The 27,636-nt window shown below is 43.8% G+C and overlaps 1 protein-coding gene across 1 annotated transcript in view; it reads left to right on the plus strand.

The window, feature by feature from the left end:
- Positions 1-27,636, plus strand: part of LOC138259651 (sodium- and chloride-dependent neutral and basic amino acid transporter B(0+)-like) — a 485,427-nt gene that overhangs the window by 48,700 nt on the left and 409,091 nt on the right. Inside the window, exon 2 of the mRNA XM_069207516.1 lies at positions 17,885-18,029. Coding sequence (XP_069063617.1) covers positions 17,885-18,029 — 145 coding nt within the window. The remainder of the gene's footprint in view (positions 1-17,884; positions 18,030-27,636) is intronic.

Consider the following 27,636-nt stretch of genomic DNA (forward strand, 5'->3'; position numbering starts at 1 on the left):
CAAGGTGAGATAATCACTTATCATTCATATGGTAAGAATCATCGACAAGGTAAACACCAACATAAAAATCTAACAACAAAATTACATTGCCCCCAATACATATAGACCACCTATTCTCTTGAAAGACAAGTTTTCATACTTGCAAAGGGAGCAGCATCTTTGTCCTGATCTTCCAAGCACAGTGCAAATATTTGCAGCTAATACAAACCATTCTCTCGTATCTGATTTCAAGACTTACAATGCTTCCCATTAATGCCTCACTCCCTCCATTCTGCACAGTGCTATAATCCACTTCTTCCTGGGCTGAGTGATGTAATATGTGAGGTCATAAGTAGTGCATTGCGGGCGTGAGTTATAGTTAGCTCAGGCAACTAAAACTGCTGAATTTCAATGGTTTTGTAGGAGTGCAATGTGAGTGTAACTATAACATCAATGTAATCTGTGTATTTTCATTGAATTTCTAAGTTTTATTATGTTGCTTCCTAACTATAACATCCCTGTCAAATTTGTTTTTTTAAGTTACTTTCTAAGGTTTTTTGAATTTCATTTCCTAACTGTAACTACTAACCTTTGACAGTGAGTGTGTGAGTGAGTTCATAAGTGTCTCAGCAGGTGTGTGAGTGGATGTGAGACCATCTCAATGGGTCTGTCATTGGGGGTGTGAGTATCTGAGTTGCTCTGTGAGTGGGTGCACAAGTGTCTACGTGGGTCTAAGAGCGGGTGCACGGGTGTCTGTGTAGGTCTGTGAGCGAGTACATGAGTCTGTGAGTGAGAGCATGAGTCTCTGAGTAGGTCTGTGAGTGGGTGCGTGAGCCTGAGTGGGTGTGTTAGTGGGTGCATGAATGTCTGAGAGGTTCAGTGAGTGGGTGTGTGAGTGTCTGAATGGGTCTGTGAGTGGGTGCACGAGTGTCTAAGTGGGCCTATGAGTGGGTCTGTGAGTGGGTGCATAAGTGTCTAAGTGGGTCTGTAAGTAGGTGTGTGAGTGTCTGTGTGGGTGTGTCAGTAGATGTGTGATTGACTCAGCCACATATATGGCATGAGTGCTTCTTTGTTTGGTGGGGATGTCCTCATATTCCTCGGCATCAAGAATGCACCACCAAAATCAGCTGTAAATACACTGGGGGGGGGCGTTTAGTAAGCTGTCCATCATCCTGGCAAAAGGCGGGAAGCCGTTCACATACTAGGTGGATGGTGCGCTGCCAGTTCAATGGTGGAGAGGGGTTGCATGGCTCTCTCCCCTGCTTATTTTAGCCCCAAGCCCGTCTCTGTGGCCCACAACAATTTATTGAGGGGGTGGCAGCCCCTCTCCTTGGGCCTATATTGGCCCGGGTACCACATCCCTAGTGCCCACCACAATTCAATGGGGGAGGGAACCATGAAGGAGTCTGCCCTGGGGGGTGGCAGTCCCCAGGGCCATTATTGGCTTCACAAGGGTGACCCTCCTCCAGCATTTCTATTTAGCCCCAGGGAGGTAGTGGTTTCTGGGGGTTCGTGACAGACCCCATATCTTATTTTATTTCAGACCCGGGGAGAAGGCAGTCCCAGGGAGTGCGGGGGGTGCACACCCCCACTTATTTTGAATGAATTGCCCTGGGGAGGTGGTGTTCCCTAGGGCTCCTGGGGGCTGTGCAGGCCTCCCCATTAAAAGTAAACATTTTGCCCTGGGGGGATGGTGGTCCCTGAGGTGCTCGGTGCCACGCTCTCCTGCATAATTATTTTACAGTGCCCAGGGGAGGTGGCGACCCCCAGGATTTTGAAAAGCCCTATAAAGGAGGGCCCCATTTGCCTCCCTCCTTTTTTACCCCCAGGACCTGCTTAAAGCAAGCACGGAAGACCACACTTGTTTTTTTTTAAAATCACAGCACCATTCACAGATCTGCCATGACTTTAAAAAAAAATAACTTTTAAGCCGGACAGGGGGGTGGGGGGTCCTTGGGGGATCCCTGCACCAAAGCTAGAGGTGTAGGGTAACAGTACCCTACATCCTTTTCATTTCTTTTTTGCTTTTTTTTTAGACTCAGCAGAAGCTATGTTACCTACTGGCAACCGGCAGTAGGATGTATATGTATATATATATATATATATATATATATACAGATATATATATATATATATATATATATATATATATATATACACACAGGTTACAGGGATGATTTAGTTAGGGACACATTTTAAATGTACAAAACCATAGAAATTCATCAGTTACAGTTAGAGTTAGCTCAAGTAAATATAACTCATGCCCTAAGGTAACTAAACTTGTGCCCCCTCCATGCATAGTTTTTTCATCAAAATGTTTACTGCAAATATTACACTGATATTATCAATGACGTAATTTGTAGGGTTATTAGCAGTGTATCATGAGGGCACAAGTTATAGTTACTTGAGATAACTCCAACTGGTAAATTTCTATGGTTTTGTATGTTTAAAATGTGTCCTTACTATAACATCCCTCTAACCATTGTTTTTTTTCAATTCATTTCTGTGTTTTTTTAGCATATAGACCCAAATTATGAGTTTGAGGGACGGGAACACCCATCCGCCAAACTCCCGACAGGGGGGCTGTCACCATAGTGGGGACTAACCCACTGGACCTATTACAAGTTTCTCAGTAGGCTGACGGGAGGAAACCGAGGTTTCTGCCCATAACCCTAGGGAGACACTGCAGCAGCATTGTCCCTAGTTCAAAATCAATCCGGCGGCAATTTTGTCACCTGCGGGGTGCACCAGCACCTCCACAATGTCCACTGTCTGCATAGCAAACAGTGAACATTGCAATGGTACTGGGCAGGGGGACCCTGCACTGCTTGTGCATGGGAAGTGCAGGGCCCCCGTGGCACTCAGCACCTGTTCTCCGCCAACCTGTTCATGGTGGTAAAACCACCATGAAAAGGCTGACAGAGAACATGGTCATAATCAGCAGGGCAGAAGTGCATTCAGCACAGCCCTGGCTGATTGCGACCTCCACTCGCCATCAACCCATCGGGATCATCGATCCCGGCGGGGAAGGTGGAACCCTGGCAGTGTGACTGACAGGGTCTTAATGTGGCAGTAGAATCCTCACAGCAGCAGCAGTCCTGATCACCACCGTGAAGCTGGCGGTCTCAAGAGTGCCAGCCTTGTAATGAGGCCCCTAGTAATTTACATTACTATACGTCAATCCAACTACTGCCAAGCACAGCCTTTAGCCATGCATGGCGGTGGTTGGCTTGCGGACTGGTCCTGAGCCAACCCACTATAAGCTTCCAACCTTGCACCAAACATGGCCTTAGCCGATGCACATCGGAGAGTGCCTGCAAGACCTGGCCTGCAGCCAAACCCTGAGGCCAACCACCTAACCACCCTGCACAGTGGGAGTTGGCTATGGCATCTCTTGGCATCAGAATAGGTGTGAGAGGGTGTATATGACTATTAGAGTGGCTGTGAGAGTGCCTGGGTTCGAGAGTGCATACATTATTGTTTTAGTGGGTGCATCAGTGTGTGCAGTAGTCTGTGAGTGGGTGCAAGAGGGTGGAAGTGGTTCGGTGAGTGGGTATGTGAGGGTCTTTAGTGAGTCTCTGAGTGGCAGCATAACTGTAGGAGTGGGTCTGTGAGTGGGTGCGTGAGGGACTGACTGGGGCTGTGAACGGGTGCATGGGGGGCTAAGTGCATCTGTGAGTGGGTGATTGAGTGTGAGTGTGTGTGTGTGTGGGAGAAATAGATTGAAAGAAAGAGAGAGAAAGAGAGTGTGAGTGGGAGAGAGAGAGAGACCTTTTTAGGCTTTGATGTATGATATACTTAGAATGAGATATTTCTGCACGATTTGAAAACAAAAATGTATTTATCATTTTAAAAGTGTAACATCACCTTCCAAATCGGCCCTAAACATTTCAACTTAAAAAAAAAAGGATAGAAACAAGTACAGCTGGGCTTGAACCCTCAATGTTCAGTGTAAAGGTCTGCAACCTTCACACTGAGCTATTTTTTTTCTATATTCTTTTCAGCTCTTTATGGGCTATCTGCGACTGCGGGGGAGCCCTCAAGGGCTCCTCAGTCATCCCTAAATTGTTTCAACATATGTGATAATATGCCCTTTATGGGCTATCTGGGACCGCGGGGGCGTCGAGGCCTCTCCAGTGGTCCCAATGCACCAGCATGCAAGGAGACACTTTAAGCAGCAGCTCTGTGGCTGCTGAAGCAATATCTTCATCTCTGTTCATTGCATTCATACCTGGGTGCAGGGAGCAGAAATAAAAAACTCTGCTTTCTGACAGCGGGACCTGCTTGACAGATCCTGCAGTTAGAAACTGGAGTGTTTGCTGTGGCTTGGCTGCAGCGTCAAAGCTGCAGCCAAGCCACAGCAAACAGCTATGTCCCAGAAGTGGGTACCCTGGGACATAGCAGGAGCCGGACCTGGGAGGTGGCGGTCCCAAGGGCCATTAGTGGCTCCTCAAGGGGGGCAGGACGGCCCCCCTCAAACAGTTATAGCCCCACGGACATGGTGGTTCGCAGGGCTACAGAGGGACCGAAACAGACCCTATTCACTTTTTTTTCATCTTTGCCCCCTTAGCGGTGGTGGGTCCCTGGGGCAGTCACAATAAATATTAACAAAGCCCCAGGGAGGTGGCGGTCCATGTGGTCGGAGGGGGTGGCTCATTTAATTCAAAAAGCCCTGGGTAGGTGGAAGTCCAAGGGCTTACTGTGGGGGGGGGCAGGTGCCCCTGTGTGTTAATTACTTAAAGCCTCAGGGAGGTGGTGGTCCCCAGGGCTGTGTGGGAGACCGTCAGGCCTCTACCACTTTAAAAAAGCATTTTGCCCTCGGGAGGTGGTGGTTCTTATTAAAGCCCAAAGAGGGGGACCCCATGGGCCCCCTCCTCTGTTAAGCCACAAATGCCCCTGGTGCCTGGCCTCCGGGTGGCCAAAAAAAATAGAAAGCACAGGGAACCGTCTTTTTTTTAAACTCTGAAAAATCTGCTAATCCACCTGTGGAGTATTATGATTTTATTTATTTTTAATGCTTTTTAGCCCTGGTTGAGTCCCTCAGCGTCCCCAGCTCCAGGACTAAGGGGTCAGGGTTACTCTACTCTGGCCTCTTCTTTTTTCTGGGACTTAGCTGAAGTCGAGTCGCAAGATGGCTACCAACACTTCCTTGTTGAAGTGTTGGCAAACAATCAGATATCCAAAACTACTCAACAGATTCTCACCAAACATCAAAAAGCCTACCATGCGGAACATAATAGAGCTTCATGCCAAATTTGGTGTAATTCTGTTCAGTAGTTCAGGCTGTAGGTGTGTCTAAAGGTGCATGGAAAAATTAATTGGGAAATTGTGTTTTGGGATCCCCCCTTTTTCTTAGCCCACGCTGGACAGATCACTCCAAAACTTTCAGGAAAGCAGCTGAATTGACCAAAGTAAAAGTCTGAAAAGTTCGTGAAAGTTTATCAAGTACCCATAAAGTTATTGGCAAAACAAAAAACACTCTGTCTATGGAAACTAGGCCCTAACTATAACAGTCACCACTAAGTAGTTATAGTTAGGACCATGTTTCCACAGAACAAGTGTTTTTTGACTTGCCTATATCATTCACACTCTTTGACGAATCTTCACAAAATTTTCCAGAAAAAGTGTTGCTGTGATTCGTGTTGCACATGGAAAGTTTGGGGTAATCCATCAAGCCGGACCGAGAAATGGTAATTCCTATAGGACCTTTAGACACATCTAAAGCCCGGACCGCTGGATGGATTTATACCAAATTCTGAAAAAAAGCTAGCTTTCGGTACGCAGATCATGCTTTCTCATATTTGGTGTAAATCCATTCAGTAGTTTTTGACGTATGAAAGGGGAAAATAAATTTGTATATCCATGGCTGCGGTGACTTCATGAATGGTTTGCTAATAATTTGTGAAAATTTGTGAATTTTCACAAATGCACGTATGGAAAGTAGCGTTGCAATTGGCTGATCCCAACCTGACTAGAAAGTTGCAGTGCCATTTTATTTCATAGGACAGGGTTCCTAGGGGTGAAAAAACAAATTGAAAGTGGAATAAGGGGTCAGGGTAAAGGTACTCTGACACCAGGGGTGTTATATAGGTGTGTTTTAGGGGGAAATTATAGGTTTAAAATAATTTTTCAGCACTATGCGCGGTCTTCATAAACATTTGTAAATTTTCAATCACTATTCACAAAATACTCCCAAATATGAAACAATTTGAAAGGAGAACCACAGACTTATTCTTACACTAATTAATTCACTTATACATGCATTCATAGACTCAGGTGTCCACTCACACACCCACTCAGACGCTCATGCACCAACTCAGAACCACTCATAGACTCACACACACCCACTTTCAGATCCACTCAGATACTCACACACCCACTCAGATCCACTGACAGAGACAGGCCCTGTGACCAACCTGCACTGCACACAGCCAAAGGCCGTGTGTGGCATGAGGGTGGGTGGTTATAAGTGTTTGGCTTCAAGGCCTGGCTGCAGGCCAGTCTTTGCGACGAACCACCACTATGCATGGCCAAAGGCTGTGCGTGGCGGGGGTTGGAATAATGTATAGTAATCAAAATTAATTTACATAAAAAAAAAAACATTGAAATTCAATGAAAAAAACAAAGGTTACAGGGACGTTATACTTACATTTTGAATTTACTCGTTCAACACCAGAGAAATTCAGCAGCTGTAGTTAGAGTTCTTTCAAGTAGCTAAAACTCACGCCCTAATGTTCCTATAACTCACGCTATCGCCATGCACAGCTAATTACTGCACATATTATATCATTGATGAGATCTTGTATGGTATCTTTGATATTATCAGTGCAACATTTGCAATAAAATTATTAATAAGATTGTGCATGGCAAGGGCGCGAGCTATAGTTACCTTAGGGCGCAAGTTATAGTTACTTGAAAGAACTCTAACTATAACTGCTGAATTTCTATGGTTTTTGTTGGAAAATGGGTTATTGGTAAGGGCAGGTAAGTACCTACACTTAGCAATAGGCCACTAACCTCCACTTAGGTACAGTTAGGTCTCAGTAAATTAAACCCAGCTCAACCCTTGGGAGCTTGACAACGAGCGACAAGGTTTAACTTAGGTGACAGAGTGTAAAGCATTCAAATATCACAAAACAGTAATTAAATAAAACACAGGAAACAGTTGAAAAATCCAAAATCAATTTATAAAAATAGAGTATATTTTTATCTTTAAAATGACACAAAAACGAATAATATCGGATAAGGGGAACCGGAGATATGAATTTTTAAAGAATTATTGTTTTCTAGCGCCTAGAAACAAGAAGCGTCACTCTGGTCGCACCTCACCCAGGGCAAAGTCAAAGTTTAAGGCCGACCGCGATGAGCCCGGCTCAGCTACAGCCCGCGGGGGGCCTCGGTCAAAAGTTTACCTTCGGACTCATTCGTTTTTTGGAAGATTTTCTTCAGCGGTAGGAGCCTGCCAGTCCAATCCGACCTCCTGGAACTTTTCCTCAGATACGTGCCGTGAGAACCCTAGGTGGAGATTTTTACCATCGGACGTAGTCATTTTTTTTAGGTGAAAATCCTTCGACCGGGGCAAACCTGCATCTTGATCCGACATCCTTGGAGCCCTCCTCGGATATGTTGGCTGGGAGGTCCCGGTCAACTTCCTACATTAGGACTTAGGGGGTTATTACAACTTTGGAGGAGGTGTTAATCCGTCCCAAAAGTGACGGTAAAGTGACGGATATACCACCAGCCGTATTACGAGTTCCATAGGATATAATGGACTTGTAATACGGCTGGTGGTATATCCGTCACTTTACCGTCACATTTGGGACGGATTAACACCTCCTCCAAAATTGTAATAACCCACATAATTTCTTAGGTACTAATGGGCTTATTACGAGTTTGGCGGTCAGATGAGCCGACCACCAAACTCGCCGGCATGAGGCAGCTGTCAAATAAGCTGCCTCACCCCAAGTTGCATACGATGTTCCCACCAGGCTGACTGGCAGAAACATCAAATTACAACATTCCTGCCAGTCAGCCCAGTGGGAACAGCTCTGCAGTATTGGTCTCAGGTCCCTTAAGCGAACCGAGGCCAAACCATGGCACAACAACATCCTCTGAATGCGCACTGTCTGAAAAGCAGACAGTTCACATTCCGGGGGTGCTGGCAGAGGGGTCCCTGCACTGTGTTTCTGCCATGAAAAGGCTGGCAGAAACTGAACTCATGAATTCGGCACCGCCGTGTATGACCACGACTTTGACAGCCATCAGCCAGTCGGGAACCCTAATGCTGGTGGTATGACATTGGAGGTCTGAGGACCGCCAGTGTGGTAATGAGGCCCTTAGTATTGTTCAATTAAATGTAGTTTTGAACAATATTGTTTTTTAATCATTTTTATTAAAAAAAAATGTTTAATTAGTTGAATAACTTTTAATAATTTAATATAGTATTTTGCTTTATTAGTATTACAATGTTAATGTTTAATTTGTTTTAGTAGACTTTGTCAGTTTTTATATGTTTTTCTAAAAACTTTAATTAGCAATTGCTGAGTTAGTGATTTGTTGGCTTTGGAGGGGATTAAGAACTGAAGTTTTCTTAAATGTCTATTATTGTTTTTAAATGATCATTTTTATGTAATGTATTTTTCATTGATAATTATCTGTGTGAATTATTACATGTTAATTCATTTTTTATGTACTGTTAAAATTGTTTAAATTCAAATTGTTTTATTGGATGGTTAATGTAATACTTTTTCATTTTTATGATAAAAGTTCTTCATTTTAATAATTTGTCAGTGTTCCTTTAGGGTGGGAAGGAGTGGCATGTTTTCATTGAAAATATGTTCAATATATTCTTTAAAGATTTTCTTTTGTTTTTACGTATTTATTCTTTTGTAATTTAATTTTGTAATTTTGATGAATGCATTTATGATTTTCCTTTTTTTGTCTAGAAGTATCCCTTTAATTAAAAACAGTTGGAGTGAGAATAGTAAATTTCACCTCTCTAAAGTGCAACACTTTCCTTCCTCAGATTTGAGTGGAACTATTATATCTGACCACTCCAAAGTTCAATACTTTCTCTAATTTTGCTTATGAAATAGAACATTTGTGTTTCTTTAATTTTGTGTTTGTATATTTAGAGCCTGATTATGTATTTGACAGTCAGAAAACCTGACTATCAGACTTGTGGTGAGGAAATCACCATCAAGGTGGCGGTCTCCCTACCGGCCCTTTTATAACTTTCCCACTGGGGTTACAGACGGGAACCAAAGTTCCCACCAGTCAGCCCAGTGGTAAAGGTGTTGCAGCATTGTTACTGGCTCATAATCGAGCCAGCGGCAATGCTGCTGCATGCAGGGTGCATCAGAACCCTTGAAATGCACACTGTCCGCACAGCAGACAGTGCTCATTTCAAGGGTGCTGGGCAGGGGGACCCCTGCACTGCCCATCTAATGGGTAGAGCAGACCCCCCGCTGTAGTCCCCCACACTTGTTCTCCACCAGTCTTTTCATGGCGGTCAGACCGCCATGAAAAGACTGGTGGAGAACAAGGTTGTAATCAGCAGGGCAGCACTGAGTTCAGCACCCCCCTGGCTGATTACAACCAGGACTGCTATCAGATTGTCGGGATCACTGGTCCTGGCGGGGATGTTGGTAGTTTGGTGGGTGTGTTCACCAACCTTGTAATGTTGAGACCTCCAGCCTTAATGAGTACATTTATGATTTTAAATATGTTGGAATGTTTCATTTGTTGTCTGCATTTAAGTGTTGTATTTAAAAAAACTGATTAGAAGTGGGAATAGTAAATCTGAGCACTCCAAAACCCAACACTTTCCCTACTGTTGCTTATGTTAAAGTGGGAATGGTAACTTTGACTCCTCCAAAGTCCAATACATTCTCTACTGTTGCTGTTATCAGATTGGTAGTTTTAAATTTGCCCCCTCAAAGTTCTACACTTTCCTTACTGTTGCTTAGGTTGGAGTGGCAATATTAAATGCAGCCTAGTCAAAGTCCAACACTTCCCCTACTTTTGCTACCAGTGGAGTCAGAATAGCAAATCGGATCCCTCCAATATCCAACACTACTCCTACTCTTGCTTGATTTGGAGGGGGAATAGTAAATCTAACCCATCCAATGTTTAACATTTTGGGCGTAATTACGAGTTTGGCGGTCCTCGGACTTCCAAACTTGTGGGGGCAGTCAGACTGCTGCACTCCTGGCCACCTGACTGCAAGATTACAATTCTGGTGGTTGGACTGCCAGGAGACTGCTGCCTCTCCCGGGATCATGGATCCTGACGGGTTGGTAGTGGTCAAAGTCAGGGTCAGCTATGGCTGTGCCAAGTTCGGTACCTCTATGGTGAACACGACTTTACTTTCTGCTAGACTTTTCATGGCGGGGTCCATGAAAAGCCAGCAGAAAGGCTGGGGGCAGTAGGGGTGGTCCCTGCACTGCCTACCACCATATCATTGGCAGTGCAGTAGCCCCCCTGCCAGCACCCTTGGAATGCGCACTGTTTGCTACAGCAGACTGTGTGCATTCCATGGGTGCTGTGTGCGATGGCATAAAGGATACCATGCTGTGTAGTGAATGTATATTAAATACATATACTGGGTATATGTGTCCCTGTGAATGGTACAATACATGGCAGGCTGTGGGTTCCATTGTGGGATACCTAGGCGTGCATGGTGAACCATGATGAGAAACAGGTATGTGTATTGCTGCATTCCTGTAAGGCGGGTGGGAAACACTGAAGATAGGAGAGCCAGACTTCTCCCATACACTTCAAAAGGTGCTCTTTAATTCATAGAGATGTCACAGGGAGGGGCCTTTGAACATCTCAGGAAGGAGATGGGACTGGTAAGAGAATCCTAAAGAGTAGGGCTGAAGCCAGGGGCTAACCTTTTGGTACACATGTAAATTTGGCTGACACCCAGGTGTGAACTGTAGTCACTAAGATAGCCTATGTTGGGGGACAGTTTTGGAGTTGCCCTTGCTGTGACTGACTGCTTTCAAGGAAAAAAGTGGGCAGAGGAATCGGCACTTCAAAAAGATGCAGATCCCTAACATAAACATCAAAGACTTAGAGCCTGATTACAAGTACAGCAGTTGTAAGAGCGCTGTAGCCATGGTAGCGGTCCGACCGCTGCCTCCTTGGCCGTACGACCATCAGATTATGATGCTGGTCGTCGGACCACTGCCATAATCCTGGATCCCAGGACAGTGCTGATGTAGGCACTTCTGTGCTGATCAGGGCTTGCCTTTCCGCCAGCCTTTTCATGGTGGGGAACCTGCAATGGAAAGACTGGCGGAAAGGCAGAGACAGGCCCACAAGGGGGCCCCTGCACCGCCCATGTCATGGGCAATGCAGAGGCCCCCTGGCAGCACAGTCGGAATGCACACTGTCTGCAATGGCAACAGTGCATATTCAACTGTGCTGGCTGCGTAGACAGTTCAGTGGCATTGGCCTCGACTCTCCCTTAGTGCCAAAGCCAATGCCACCACACCGTTTCCACCGTCCAGCCCTGTGGGAGCATCATAATATGGCAGTGGAGAGGCTGTAGGCTTAGCGGCTTCATCCCCACCACAATATTGGCGGTTCGGCAGTCTGATCGCCAAGTTCACATCCAGGCCCTTAGTCTCTAAATCACATTTGGTGTGTGAAAATCGGCTATGTGAAGGGGAACTCAGGACCCATATATTGTCAACTATCAAGAAGCCAGTTGGGCTATGTGAGGAGGGGGAAGCCCTGCAAGGCTTTTGCCTATGATCCGGACAGTGGGTCAGGGTCAGCTCCCTGTTGGGTGAGGAGAAATCACCCTGGGAATACAAGACCTCCTGCCCTGACACCTGGAGCACCAGCACCTGCCTGCTTGCCAAGACCAGTGTGACCAGTGAGGGAGAGGAGAGCACTGAGGGAGTGAGGTCCCGTTGGGAATCTAGCATGGTGGATTCCCTAAACTAGATGTGAGGAAATGGCTGTTGCATTGATTGGGCAATTGCCAGTGCGCCAGACGAAGTTGGTGACCCCCTTTATGCCAGGGAGAGCCACGGTGAAGTGAGCCATGAATAGCACTGTGCCAATTGGGCCAGATCTCATGTACAGTGAGGCACTGCCAACCCCGTATGCCAGGAATGATTAATTACTGTCTGTAGTTGGCCGTAGCACTTGTGTGGTGAAATGCCAGTGTCCCGGTATGCTAAATAGGGCCACAATGCAGGCATCTGCTGTGCTGAACAAGTCAGTGCACACATACAGTAGAGGTACTGAGATCCCTTTATCCCAAAGGGAGTCACCAGAACTAGAGAGAAGTGAGACATGACCAGGAGTGCCACCTGAGGAGTGAGGTCATCGTGGATCCCCTACGCACCTACACCAGGACATGGACACAGTGTCAGGAGCTTCACACCACCTTCACCCCACCGAGGGATGGACAAAATACTTACCCTGCAGATGTAGCTGTGAGGAACCTCTGGTCACTCAGGTGCATGACCATGCGTGAGGAACTTGGGGATCACCGAGAGCAGTCCTCCTGGGCAGCATGCCGTGAGCTCACCTAAACTAGCCATTTCTGCTCTGGCACCTGCAGAGGGGGCACACTTAAGAATTCCAGGCACTCCAATCCTGCAGGTGTGGGTAAGACTGAATTTGGGCCAATCAAGACCAGGGGAACTTGTTTGCTAGATAGCACTGAGGTGCTGGGATTCTTTTGATTTTGACTCAGAGTGGACTAGTGAGGCTTGTTCTGGATGTTGTCAATAGTGACTGGGAATGGCCACTATCACTAGAGCAAGCAGGGAGTGGGACACAGGTAACTGCCTACAAAACACTAGCACCCTGAATCCACGGGGGACTGTCTAGTTGGTTGTGAATATTGTATTTCCCTTTGTGTTGGTAGCAGTAAAATAAAATAGTACTATTTTATCATGAAAATGAGTGTTTGGCTGTACAATAATGTATGGTTTCTGCTGCGCTTCTTTTGAGGTGTGAGCCTGTGTTCATCTCCTGTATCCACCTACTCTGACAAGGGAGCCTTTGCTTGCTCGGACCACATTATTCCTGAGAGTCAAGTGTTGAAGGGTGTTGAAATGGGGTCTTTGGTTGGCAGTCAGGTTACCCCCTGTCCAAGCAAGGACCCTCACTCTAGTCAGGGTAAGTCACACACAATCCAAATTATCCTGTGCCCACCCTCTGGTAGCTTGGCATTGAGCAGTTGGGCTTAACTTAGAAGGCAATGTGTAAAGTATTTGTGCAATAAATCATACAATAACACAATATATCACCACAAGAATACACCACACAGTGTTTAGAAAAAAATATAATATTTATCTGGGTATTTGCAGGTCAAAACGATAAAAGATGCAATAAGAAATTGCAGAGATATCACTGAAAAGTGATCTGAAGTGTCTTAAGTCTTTAAAAAGTGATCAAAGTCTCTTTTGAGCACAAAGTGCCTGGTCTGGAGTGAAAATTCTCCGCAAAGGGCCGCAGAGGAGGAGATGCGTGGAAAAATGGTGTGTGCGTCGGTTTGGCCCCTTCACACACTGACTTGCGTTGTTATTTTTCACGCTGGAAAGACGTGTGTCGATTTCTGGTGCGCGGACAGGTCTCCTCTGTGGGTCGTGGGGTTTTCAGACGCCCCGGGGTCTGTGCGTGGAATCCTGGGCTTGTTGTCCGGCTATGCGTCGTTCCAGTGGGCTGTGCGTGGAATTTTCGTCCTCACAGCAGGCGCTGCATCGATTTCCTCTCTGGAAGTCGGGCGGCGTTGTCCAGGTGGGCCGTACGTCGAAGTTCCAGTCGGACCGCAGGCGTCGTGTCGATCTTTTCCTTGCGGGGTCGAGCTGCGTCTTCCCGGATCGGCGTGCGCTGAATTTTTCACCGCGGAGCAAGCTGTGCATCAAATGTTTCGGCACACAAGGAGTCCAGTGGAAAGATAGAAGTCTTTTTGGTCCTGAGACCTCAGGGAACAGGAGACAAGCTCTATCCAAGACCTTGGAGAGCACTTCTGCAGCAAGGCAAGAGTTCAGCAAGGCAGCAGGCCAACAGCAAGGCAGCAGTCCTTTGTAGAAAGCAGTCAGGTGAGTCCTTTGAGCAGCCAGGCAGTTCTTCTTGGGAGGATGCAGGTTCTGGTTCAGGTTTCTTCTCCAGCAAATGTCTGAGGTGGTAGGGCAGAGGCCCTGTTTTATACCCAAATGTGCCTTTGAAGTGGGGGAGACTTCAAAGAGTGGCTTAGAAGTGCACCAGGTCCTCTTTCAGTTCAACCCTGTGGCAGTCCTTTGTGTGATGGCAGACCCTCCACCCTCCCAGCCCAGGAAGACCCATTCAAAATGCAGATGTATGCAAGTGAGGCTGAGTACCCTGTGTTTGGGGTGTGTCTGAGTGGATGCACAAGGAGCTGTCAACTAAACCCAGCCAGACATGGATTGTAAGGACAGAAAGATTTAAGTGCAAAGAAATGCTCACTTTCTAAAAGTGGCATTTCTGGAATAGTAATATTAAATCCAACTTCACCAGTCAGCAGGATTTTGTATTACCATTCTGGCCATACTAAATATGACCTTCCTATTCCTTTCAAATCAGCAGCTACCACTTCAATAATGTATGAGCGCAGCCCCAATGTTAGCCTATGAAGGGAGCAGGCCTCACAGTAGTGTACAAACAAATTTAGGAGTTTTACACTACCAGGACATGTAAACTACACAGGTACATGTCCTGCCTTTCACCTACACAGCACCCTGCCCTAGGGGTTACCTAGGGCACTCATTAGAGGTGACTTATATGTAGAGAAAGGGTAGGTTTAGGCTTGGCAAGTACTTTTAAATGCCAAGTCGATGTGACAGTGAAACTGCAGACACAGGCTTTGCAATGGCAGGCCTGAGACAAGGTTAAGGGGCTACTTAAGTGGGTGGCACAACCAGTGCTGCAGGCCCACTAGTAGCATTTAATCTACAGGCCCTAGGCACATACAGTGCACATTACTAGGGACTTATAAGTAAATTAAATGGTCCAATTGGGTATGATCTAAAGTTACCATGTTTAAAGGGAGAGAGCATATGCACTTTAGCACCGGTTAGCAGTGGTAAAGTGCGCAGAGTCTAAAAGCCAGCAAAAACAGTGTCCAAAAAGTGGAGGGAGGCAGGCAAAAAGTTAGGGGTGACCACCCTAAGGCATGTCAGGTCTAACAAAGGGGTACTTGACCCAGTTGTTTAGTATTGATAGTATGCTGGGCCTAGGGACATCAGGAGTAAAAGGCCTCACCTGTTACAGTTGGGCCCAGTAACCCATGCGTGCCCCATGGCCCTCTGAACAGGGTTCTGACAATTGTCTAATGGAGCACCCAACATGTTCTGATAATTAAAATATTTTCAAGAAGGTACAGTGAACTATTAGTATAATAAATGGGGCCTCCAGATCATTACGAAGGGTAGATGGGCCTTGCATGATCTGGAATAATAGTACTAGGCATTTCATGTAAAGCAGCTAAATAGAGTCCGTATCTTGATAAAGAATTCCTATTCAGTACTAATGTCGTTATAACAGTGGTTTATGCAAATTAACTATTATTTACTTTCTCAGTTAAAATGTTCAACAGAAAGCTTGTATGTACTTGAAGTGTTGAAGGGCTGGCTTCAGATTTTACAAAATATTTGTAGGTTATTTCAGATCCCATGACTATCACAGTTCACACCATTGCAGGACATGTGACTGCTGGGATTGAGTCTGGGTGATGGGCTAAGGTACATTTAATGCGAGCAGGGCTGAACGGCATAATGGTCTTAAATTTAGAAAACAATGGATGTGTAAGGGGAGTTAGTACAGATAGGAGTGAAAACCTCTTGGCTAAAACTATGCCAACTGGAATATAATTGGAAGATGGTGACTGGTGAAAGAAGAATTTCTTTCAAGACAGACCTAAACCGATTTAGTGATGACAAGATGGTGGTTTCTATTATCTACTCAACTTCAGGAGGTTGTTCAATCAAGCTAACAAAAAAGGCAGATTTGGATGCCCCCTTAGAAGGTGGGTACCGGTGGAAATCCTATAGATATTTGTATACAAGTTTGGTAATAAGAAACACCACTGCTTGATCATAACCCTATACAAATTTCTGCAAAACGGTTTTCTAGAATTTCCTTTCAACTGAAATGTTCCTAAAGTGTGCTACCTGTCAAGCATGACTAAACCCTGTTCTTGTTACATAGAAAGAGTAGTCAAACCAACTGAGTTGTCGATTTGGCACCCATAACTAGAAACATTAACAAATGGGTGGATTAAATCACATAGCTGCCTAGTTATTGTTCTTTTCTTGGGCCTCTGTTTCACTAATAATGTCCTCTTCTCCAAACACCTGGAGGATCCATGAATACTCCCCTTTAGTAGAAGGATGGCAAATGAGCTCAATTTCATTACATAGAAGCACTGCTATAATTGAATGTTTAAAACACATATTTGCTCCCTTTAATTGACTTTACAAAACACTATTTTATTTTTGAAGGTATAATACTGGTGGACATTGAGTTTTATATTTATTTTCTGTGCAGTGTTGTAGCTGAGTGTCTAACCCCTACCATCTCCTAGAGTAAGGGCTGCATCACGAGTATGGCGGTAATGAGACCGCCAAACTCCCGGTGGTGGTCTTACCACCACGACTTTGGACCACTGCCCCCACCAGGAACATAATTCCTGATGGCATGACGGCTTGCAACCAGCTATGGCAGCATTGAACTCAGCTCCTCCTGGCTGATTACAACCCCTCTTTTCTGCCAGCCTTTTCATGGTAGGGGGACAGCTATGAAAATGCTACCAGAAAGGAAGAGCTGGCACCTGCACTGCCCATGTCACAAACCAGTACAGTGGCCCCCATGCCCAGCACCGTCGGAATGCGCACTGTCTGCTTTACAGACAGTGTGCATTCTGAGGGTGTTGGAGTGATATGATTTTGGCCTCGACTCCCTTAAGGCCACAGAGGCCAATATCCTAACACTGTTCCCCTGCTGGTCAGCCCAGTGAGAACGCGTATTACAATGTTCCCACCAGTCAGCCCGGCGGGAACATTGTAAGACGCTTGGGGGAATGTCACTGCTACGGAGTCCCCATGAGTATGGTGGGCCCGCCCTGGGACCACCAAACTTGTATTGAGGCCCTAAGTTGTGGCAAGCGGCTCACAACTGCTACATCTGAACAGTTAAGTTTCAAAGCCAGTAACTTGGTCATTCAATTGCAGTGCAAGAGCATTGGCTCCCCTGGACTTTTTGTGGTAAATGTCAGTACCCACAGTGGATTATAAGTTGTAATCGTTTGCTGCCACAGGACCCCCAATGAATGAAGGAATTTAGTAAAGGTTGGAAACCTACTCATTCTTTTATTATTTTTATAATTTGCACCGAAGTCAGACTGTTGCATCTCAAGCTGCATGGTGTAGGGGGAATGGGAGCAATTATGTCGTATGCATGGGGGAAATGTTCATGACAAATCTGTTTTACCTACATCCTGATTAGGTGTACAAAATGTTGATGAATCTGGCCACAACCTTTTCCCCTAGGCCTTTAATGCCCATTGGCTTAGACTTGATCACTATCTCTATTTGTACCGTGCTGCGTAACATGTTAAAATTGATAAGCAAAAATGGCACACATTTTTTGGGCATTTTGATACAAATATTGATCAAAAATAAATGAAAGATCAATATTGTCAGTATATGTATGCACTTGGGACAAAATATCAGTGTTCAAGTACCTGGTAAAATAAGCAGAATAAATGCTAATTTTTAATTCTATGCAAATAAAAACTTAGAACAAAAATATTACACAAGTATGTTATAATGTAGGTGCAAGAAGAAAGAAAAGCATGCTACATTTCAGTAAAACAGGAAAACATGATTTATCTATCCAGTGTTTTTTACTTCCACAGGACTCCCAGGCAGAACAAGAGGATGACAAAACTGATCGGGCTACCTGGTCCAATAAAACAGAGTATCTTCTCTCTATGGTTGGATATGCAGTGGGTCTTGGCAACATCTGGAGATTCCCATACCTAACATATAAGAATGGCGGAGGTAATTACCTTTATTTTCATTGAATTGTTATAGCCCGCTGCCGAGGTCTATAATAGTTGTTAAAGGTCCTAAGCCCGAGTATTAGGACCTCTAATGAGGGGGAGGGCCTTTACCAACTGGTATAGCCTGGTGTAGTGCTTTCCTCTTATTTAGTTTCTAAGCACTAACATAACACAACAGAAATGCACTTCTGAGGTCAAAGAAGACTTTTATTGTTGTTATATGAATGACGAATTAGTAGCTTTCAAGTCCGCGTTAATCAAACAAAATATATCAGTTTGCAATATACACAGCAGGTTATATTTATAAGATATTGAATGCAAAGCAAAACAAATACTTCACCGTGTAGGAACTATTTACAGCTACATCTTTCTAAGGTCTGCAAGCTGATGACCCCTGTCAGCCGCGAGAAAGAGTTTCATCTACCCACACGGGATGCTGGCAGCTGGCGCCAAGCTCCAGCACGAGGTCCGGCAGATTAGAATCTGACTCTCTGCAGCCTGTTACATTTGTTACAAAGGTGTGCCCCCTCCTCTCAGACCTGGGAAACTGAGCAAGCCTTTTGGAGACTGGCCAGGTCTCCAAGACTACTCCCGTTCCCAAGCTCAAGCGAAGGAAAAACAATACCCATGTACTCTCTCTTATCAGGTCTAGTCTACTGTGAGAGCAAAACATCTTGGTTCATCTGGTGCAAAAACACAGCTTGGAAAAATACAGCTTGGATTCTCAACTGCAATGTCTAACTCCACGTTAAAGGCAATGGGCAGCTAACCTAAATATCAAATGCAATGTCATGTTAAAGGCAATAGGCAGCTAACCTAAATATCAAATGCAATGTCTAGTGTCATGTCAAAGCCAATAGGCATCTAAGCTGAATACAAAATGCAATGTCTTATATCATGTCAAAGCCCATAGGCAGCTGAGCTGAATACAAAATGCAATGTATAATATCATGTCAAAGCCAATAGGCAGCGGAGCTGAATATAAAATGCAATATATGATATCATGTCAAAGCCCATAGGCAGAATATCTAATAGCATGTCAAAGTCAATAGGCAGCTAAATTGAATACATCATGTCAAAGTCAATAGGAATGCAATGTCAAAGCCAATAGGCGGCTAGACTGGATACAGCATGTCAAAGCCAATAGGCAGAATACAGAATGTAATGGCTAATGCAATGTCAAAGCCAATAGGCGGCTCAACTGAATACAGAAAGTAATGGCTAATGCCATGTCAAAGCCAATAGGCGGCTCAACTGAACAAAACATACCATGTGCTACTGGTGAACATTGAGCAACTAATATGCGCAGTGGTGAAACACAAAGTCATTGGTCAAAACAAAACTCCATCAAATAGCAGGACATTCCGCCCTTTGACCAATGAATTTTTGTTTCACATATCTCATATTTCAAACAAACAAAAAAAAAACATCAGCACAAAAAAAAACATTATGATCAAAGCAATCCCTGTAAAGCAATAGAAGTGAATTAACACATTGATTTCATAACCTTTCACATCAGATACATCTACATAGAAAAGACTGGGCAATTTTTATACTCTGAGTGAGTCTCTAATTCAACAGTGTTAGCAATTTGATGTGGCATGAGTTCTGCTCATGTAAAGAGGCACGGTCCACTTGAAAGGTTTGCTGGAAGGTAAGCAAAAGTCAGAGTTCCATACGAGAAGGGGAAAAAAAAAAAAAACACAGCAAACAAGTTGAACTTGAACTGAAGGCGCAGTTTGCGCAAAATGGATCCATGGTGCTGGCACTTTACTCAGCCAGGTTCAGGTTGGGGATTCGGTCCCTTCCCCGACCCCACACGCACACACCGGAAGGGGGACCACACAGCGCACTCAGGGACAGTGGCGAAACGTGGTAGGATCTGCAAAAGAAACAAGTATGACTTTTCTTGCAAATAACATTTTTCATTTAAACTGCACCCTTCCTCTTTCTTTCCCTGTTTTATAATCAGCAGGACGTTTTTGAGGCCCTTTGTTATATTCTCTGCAGGTTCTGGAGGATCACTTGGGGCTTCAGCCCACACATCAGCACTGAGGTTTTTTTCTGCTGCGCCACAGCTTCCCTTTTCTTGCACTGTCAGAAGGGCTGGGGCAGACTCCTTCTTTAACAAACCTCCATTCACTGCACTTTTGCCAATTTGGGCCATTCTGTCTCCAATTTGTGTGAATGAATCAGATTCTTTTCTAGGTATCAGCATAATTTCGATTTTTCCTTGGTAATTTGCAGCAATCACTTTCCCTAAAACCTGATCAATTTGCCATTTCTGTTCTGGTAACGTTCCTCTCCCCAACTGCTCTGTGACTGCTTGCATGACAGATTGCTTTTGTGCGTGCTGCACAGTTTTTATCAAATCTAGGGGAATGTGCATCTCTCTCATCTCTGCCCACCTGTAAGTGGCTTTTTCTCTCAGCTGTTCACATTTCTGGGGCACCCACTTAGCCATCCCCACTAAGGCAGAATTCTGGGTGAACACTTCTCTCTCTGAATTTTTCTCATTAACATCTGCAAGGTAATTGAACCAGTTAGGTACAAGCCATGTGGCTAAAACATTATCAAAGAACCAAAAATCAGCATAAAAATGACACATCTCACATAGCTCTTGCTTTAAAATCTGACACACATTATACAACGCTGTTCCTTCTACTGTGCCAGAAAGCAACATTTCAGTCAATGAATCATTAGTAAAACAAACATGCTTTTTATCTTCAGTAGACACGAATTCAAATGGTGCATTCAACTTCATTGGTAACTCTTTTACCTGTGGTACTCTAGCCCTGTCTTGCAAGTACCAGATCCATTGTATGATTCTAGCTAGGGGCACTATTTTCTTTCCTTGTTCATGATTTAAATGTACATCAGTTTTTTCTTCTTGCACTGCGCAGAAACCTAAAGTCTGCATTATTTCATTTGCCAAATCACAAGCGCGCAGCTGCATATTATTTTTCACAGTGACCATATACAAAAGTGTTAGGATTTCTCTCAAATGAGGGCTATTCTTTTTCCAAAAATCAAACAAGCTAATGAAAGTCGGCTCTTGCTCTAAAATCTTTCGTTTTACTTGTGCATTTTGCAACGGTAACTCGTAAATCACATTCTGGTCTCTCTCGTCCCTGTTATCAGTTAAGGAATGCATTTTGGCTGCCAAAAACCCTGGCTCACACGAAAACTCAGTGCAGCTCGGAGCTGTCTTAACCCCCTCATTACTGGAATGGGACAAGAAAGATTCTTCAAAAACAGCCCTTTTATAACTTTCAGTCGGGCTAATTTGCTCACGTAAATTCCTATTTTCATGTTCCAACTGCCTACATTTCTCCTGCATTTCTCTGTAAGCAGATAAAGGTATCCAGACCTTTCTGTCATCATTACTTCCAAAACACACGTTTTCTACATATATACAACGGGAATTATTTCTCAAAACAACATCAGGCATTTTAGCTACACATGCATTTTCTTCTGTAATTCCCCAAACAGAAAACAATTCACAGTTTTTCTTAGCACCATCAGGCAGTTCATCAACACATGTATTCTCAGACATGGTCTGCCGTGCTACTGTGATTCTCCAAACAGAAAACAATTTCTGTAATTCTCCAAACAACAAAAAACAATTACACTTTTAAAGTGTGCACTTAGAAATCTACTAACTCGTCAAACCCCCTTAATCACCTCTTAATGACCGGCCCCACTTCTGGTACCAATTGTAGTGCTTTCCTCTTATTTAGTTTCTAAGCACTAACATAACACAACAGAAATGCACTTCTGAGGTCAAAGAAGACTTTTATTGTTGTTATATGAATGACGAATTAGTAGCTTTCAAGTCCGCGTTAATCAAACAAAATATATCAGTTTGCAATATACACAGCAGGTTATATTTATAAGATATTGAATGCAAAGCAAAACAAATACTTCACCGTGTAGGAACTATTTACAGCTACATCTTTCTAAGGTCTGCAAGCTGATGACCCCTGTCAGCCGCGAGAAAGAGTTTCATCTACCCACACGGGATGCTGGCAGCTGGCGCCAAGCTCCAGCACGAGGTCCGGCAGATTCGAATCTGACTCTCTGCAGCCTGTTACATTTGTTACAAAGGTGTGCCCCCTCCTCTCAGACCTGGGAAACTGAGCAAGCCTTTTGGAGACTGGCCAGGTCTCCAAGACTACTCCCGTTCCCAAGCTCAAGCGAAGGAAAAACAATACCCATGTACTCTCTCTTATCAGGTCTAGTCTACTGTGAGAGCAAAACATCTTGGTTCATCTGGTGCAAAAACACAGCTTGGAAAAATACAGCTTGGATTCTCAACTGCAATGTCTAACTCCACGTTAAAGGCAATGGGCAGCTAACCTAAATATCAAATGCAATGTCATGTTAAAGGCAATAGGCAGCTAACCTAAATATCAAATGCAATGTCTAGTGTCATGTCAAAGCCAATAGGCATCTAAGCTGAATACAAAATGCAATGTCTTATATCATGTCAAAGCCCATAGGCAGCTGAGCTGAATACAAAATGCAATGTATAATATCATGTCAAAGCCAATAGGCAGCGGAGCTGAATATAAAATGCAATATATGATATCATGTCAAAGCCCATAGGCAGAATATCTAATAGCATGTCAAAGTCAATAGGCAGCTAAATTGAATACATCATGTCAAAGTCAATAGGAATGCAATGTCAAAGCCAATAGGCGGCTAGACTGGATACAGCATGTCAAAGCCAATAGGCAGAATACAGAATGTAATGGCTAATGCAATGTCAAAGCCAATAGGCGGCTCAACTGAATACAGAAAGTAATGGCTAATGCCATGTCAAAGCCAATAGGCGGCTCAACTGAACAAAACATACCATGTGCTACTGGTGAACATTGAGCAACTAATATGCGCAGTGGTGAAACACAAAGTCATTGGTCAAAACAAAACTCCATCAAATAGCAGGACATTCCGCCCTTTGACCAATGAATTTTTGTTTCACATATCTCATATTTCAAACAAACAAAAAAAAAACATCAGCACAAAAAAAAACATTATGATCAAAGCAATCCCTGTAAAGCAATAGAAGTGAATTAACACATTGATTTCATAACCTTTCACATCAGATACATCTACATAGAAAAGACTGGGCAATTTTTATACTCTGAGTGAGTCTCTAATTCAACAGTGTTAGCAATTTGATGTGGCATGAGTTCTGCTCATGTAAAGAGGCACGGTCCACTTGAAAGGTTTGCTGGAAGGTAAGCAAAAGTCAGAGTTCCATACGAGAAGGGGAAAAAAAAAAAAAACACAGCAAACAAGTTGAACTTGAACTGAAGGCGCAGTTTGCGCAAAATGGATCCATGGTGCTGGCACTTTACTCAGCCAGGTTCAGGTTGGGGATTCGGTCCCTTCCCCGACCCCACACGCACACACCGGAAGGGGGACCACACAGCGCACTCAGGGACAGTGGCGAAACGTGGTAGGATCTGCAAAAGAAACAAGTATGACTTTTCTTGCAAATAACATTTTTCATTTAAACTGCACCCTTCCTCTTTCTTTCCCTGTTTTATAATCAGCAGGACGTTTTTGAGGCCCTTTGTTATATTCTCTGCAGGTTCTGGAGGATCACTTGGGGCTTCAGCCCACACATCAGCACTGAGGTTTTTTTCTGCTGCGCCACAGCTTCCCTTTTCTTGCACTGTCAGAAGGGCTGGGGCAGACTCCTTCTTTAACAAACCTCCATTCACTGCACTTTTGCCAATTTGGGCCATTCTGTCTCCAATTTGTGTGAATGAATCAGATTCTTTTCTAGGTATCAGCATAATTTCGATTTTTCCTTGGTAATTTGCAGCAATCACTTTCCCTAAAACCTGATCAATTTGCCATTTCTGTTCTGGTAACGTTCCTCTCCCCAACTGCTCTGTGACTGCTTGCATGACAGATTGCTTTTGTGCGTGCTGCACAGTTTTTATCAAATCTAGGGGAATGTGCATCTCTCTCATCTCTGCCCACCTGTAAGTGGCTTTTTCTCTCAGCTGTTCACATTTCTGGGGCACCCACTTAGCCATCCCCACTAAGGCAGAATTCTGGGTGAACACTTCTCTCTCTGAATTTTTCTCATTAACATCTGCAAGGTAATTGAACCAGTTAGGTACAAGCCATGTGGCTAAAACATTATCAAAGAACCAAAAATCAGCATAAAAATGACACATCTCACATAGCTCTTGCTTTAAAATCTGACACACATTATACAACGCTGTTCCTTCTACTGTGCCAGAAAGCAACATTTCAGTCAATGAATCATTAGTAAAACAAACATGCTTTTTATCTTCAGTAGACACGAATTCAAATGGTGCATTCAACTTCATTGGTAACTCTTTTACCTGTGGTACTCTAGCCCTGTCTTGCAAGTACCAGATCCATTGTATGATTCTAGCTAGGGGCACTATTTTCTTTCCTTGTTCATGATTTAAATGTACATCAGTTTTTTCTTCTTGCACTGCGCAGAAACCTAAAGTCTGCATTATTTCATTTGCCAAATCACAAGCGCGCAGCTGCATATTATTTTTCACAGTGACCATATACAAAAGTGTTAGGATTTCTCTCAAATGAGGGCTATTCTTTTTCCAAAAATCAAACAAGCTAATGAAAGTCGGCTCTTGCTCTAAAATCTTTCGTTTTACTTGTGCATTTTGCAACGGTAACTCGTAAATCACATTCTGGTCTCTCTCGTCCCTGTTATCAGTTAAGGAATGCATTTTGGCTGCCAAAAACCCTGGCTCACACGAAAACTCAGTGCAGCTCGGAGCTGTCTTAACCCCCTCATTACTGGAATGGGACAAGAAAGATTCTTCAAAAACAGCCCTTTTATAACTTTCAGTCGGGCTAATTTGCTCACGTAAATTCCTATTTTCATGTTCCAACTGCCTACATTTCTCCTGCATTTCTCTGTAAGCAGATAAAGGTATCCAGACCTTTCTGTCATCATTACTTCCAAAACACACGTTTTCTACATATATACAACGGGAATTATTTCTCAAAACAACATCAGGCATTTTAGCTACACATGCATTTTCTTCTGTAATTCCCCAAACAGAAAACAATTCACAGTTTTTCTTAGCACCATCAGGCAGTTCATCAACACATGTATTCTCAGACATGGTCTGCCGTGCTACTGTGATTCTCCAAACAGAAAACAATTTCTGTAATTCTCCAAACAACAAAAAACAATTACACTTTTAAAGTGTGCACTTAGAAATCTACTAACTCGTCAAACCCCCTTAATCACCTCTTAATGACCGGCCCCACTTCTGGTACCAATTGTAGTGCTTTCCTCTTATTTAGTTTCTAAGCACTAACATAACACAACAGAAATGCACTTCTGAGGTCAAAGAAGACTTTTATTGTTGTTATATGAATGACGAATTAGTAGCTTTCAAGTCCGCATTAATCAAACAAAATATATCAGTTTGCAATATACACAGCAGGTTATATTTATAAGATATTGAATGCAAAGCAAAACAAATACTTCACCGTGTAGGAACTATTTACAGCTACATCTTTCTAAGGTCTGCAAGCTGATGACCCCTGTCAGCCGCGAGAAAGAGTTTCATCTACCCACACGGGATGCTGGCAGCTGGCGCCAAGCTCCAGCACGAGGTCCGGCAGATTCGAATCTGACTCTCTGCAGCCTGTTACATTTGTTACAAAGGTGTGCCCCCTCCTCTCAGACCTGGGAAACTGAGCAAGCCTTTTGGAGACTGGCCAGGTCTCCAAGACTACTCCCGTTCCCAAGCTCAAGCGAAGGAAAAACAATACCCATGTACTCTCTCTTATCAGGTCTAGTCTACTGTGAGAGCAAAACATCTTGGTTCATCTGGTGCAAAAACACAGCTTGGAAAAATACAGCTTGGATTCTCAACTGCAATGTCTAACTCCACGTTAAAGGCAATGGGCAGCTAACCTAAATATCAAATGCAATGTCATGTTAAAGGCAATAGGCAGCTAACCTAAATATCAAATGCAATGTCTAGTGTCATGTCAAAGCCAATAGGCATCTAAGCTGAATACAAAATGCAATGTCTTATATCATGTCAAAGCCCATAGGCAGCTGAGCTGAATACAAAATGCAATGTATAATATCATGTCAAAGCCAATAGGCAGCGGAGCTGAATATAAAATGCAATATATGATATCATGTCAAAGCCCATAGGCAGAATATCTAATAGCATGTCAAAGTCAATAGGCAGCTAAATTGAATACATCATGTCAAAGTCAATAGGAATGCAATGTCAAAGCCAATAGGCGGCTAGACTGGATACAGCATGTCAAAGCCAATAGGCAGAATACAGAATGTAATGGCTAATGCAATGTCAAAGCCAATAGGCGGCTCAACTGAATACAGAAAGTAATGGCTAATGCCATGTCAAAGCCAATAGGCGGCTCAACTGAACAAAACATACCATGTGCTAATGGTGAACATTGAGCAACTAATATGCGCAGTGGTGAAACACAAAGTCATTGGTCAAAACAAAACTCCATCAAATAGCAGGACACCTGATGAAGAAGGATTAAAAGGCTGTTAGAATATTCCACTGACTGAGGGTAAAATGTTCTAAATTAAAAAGGGAGAAATAGAAAGGCAAACACTGGAATGTTGGAGTTGAAGTATTACTAGCCATTATACACCCAGAACTGCTTCATTTTCTTTAGTTGAACTCCAACATTCCAATGTTCTAACAATGTTTAATAATGCTTATTAGAACATTGGAATGCTGGGGGCTCCATTGAAAACAATGGAGTGCTGCAGGCTTCTACTGGCCGGTAAAAGCCCGCAGCGCCAACATTCCAATGTTCGCTTTGTTCACAGCAACAGCTGTGAAAAAAGCCTCACGGAGCCCGAGGGGATTTTAATCCCCTCGGGCTCCGTGAACATTTTTTTTTTAATAGAACATTCTGCCCTGAGTGGCAGAATGTTCTAATAGCCTTAGAACCCGCCGTAGCGGGCTCTACCGGCTATTAAAGTCCCTCTCCCTTGTTAAATGCCCTCGCCTTCGGCTCGGGCATTTAACGCGGGGAGCTGGCCTTTAATAGCCGGTAGAGCCCGCTACGACGGGTTCTAAGGCTATAATAAACCTAAAGCAGTAGGATTTTAAGCAATTTACTGAGTTCAGAGCAGTGGCAGCTGATAAGTGTTTAAAGCAGTATGGGGGGATTTCATTTGCATTTCAGCGAGCTTGTTAGTAAACAAAGCAGTCTGACTTTTTACAAAAATATGATTAAATGGTTTATCTTACACAGTTGTGTGTAATTTTATGAGAGTGAGGGCTGGCAATGGGCATCAGCTCACTAAAATTAGAGGAGTTCTAAAATAGAAAAAATCCTGATGTTACTCAACGAGTGCAGTAAATGAGCACAACTTTAAGTGAGGAGTACGTGCTTGTGTGAGGGAAGAAGGAGCATGAGAATGGATTTTTTTGTTAAAATGTTGTTGAATAGCGCATTATGATGCAGTAGACTTACATACATGGCTCTATGGGCAAATTGTGCCTTTTTGAACTATAAAGAGATTATTTAAAAGAGCCCACTAATAAGTCAGAGTGATGTTTCGCCATATTTAC

The sequence above is a fragment of the Pleurodeles waltl genome, chromosome 2_1 (genome assembly GCF_031143425.1).
Source record: "Pleurodeles waltl isolate 20211129_DDA chromosome 2_1, aPleWal1.hap1.20221129, whole genome shotgun sequence".
NCBI classification, from domain to species: domain Eukaryota; kingdom Metazoa; phylum Chordata; class Amphibia; order Caudata; family Salamandridae; genus Pleurodeles; species Pleurodeles waltl.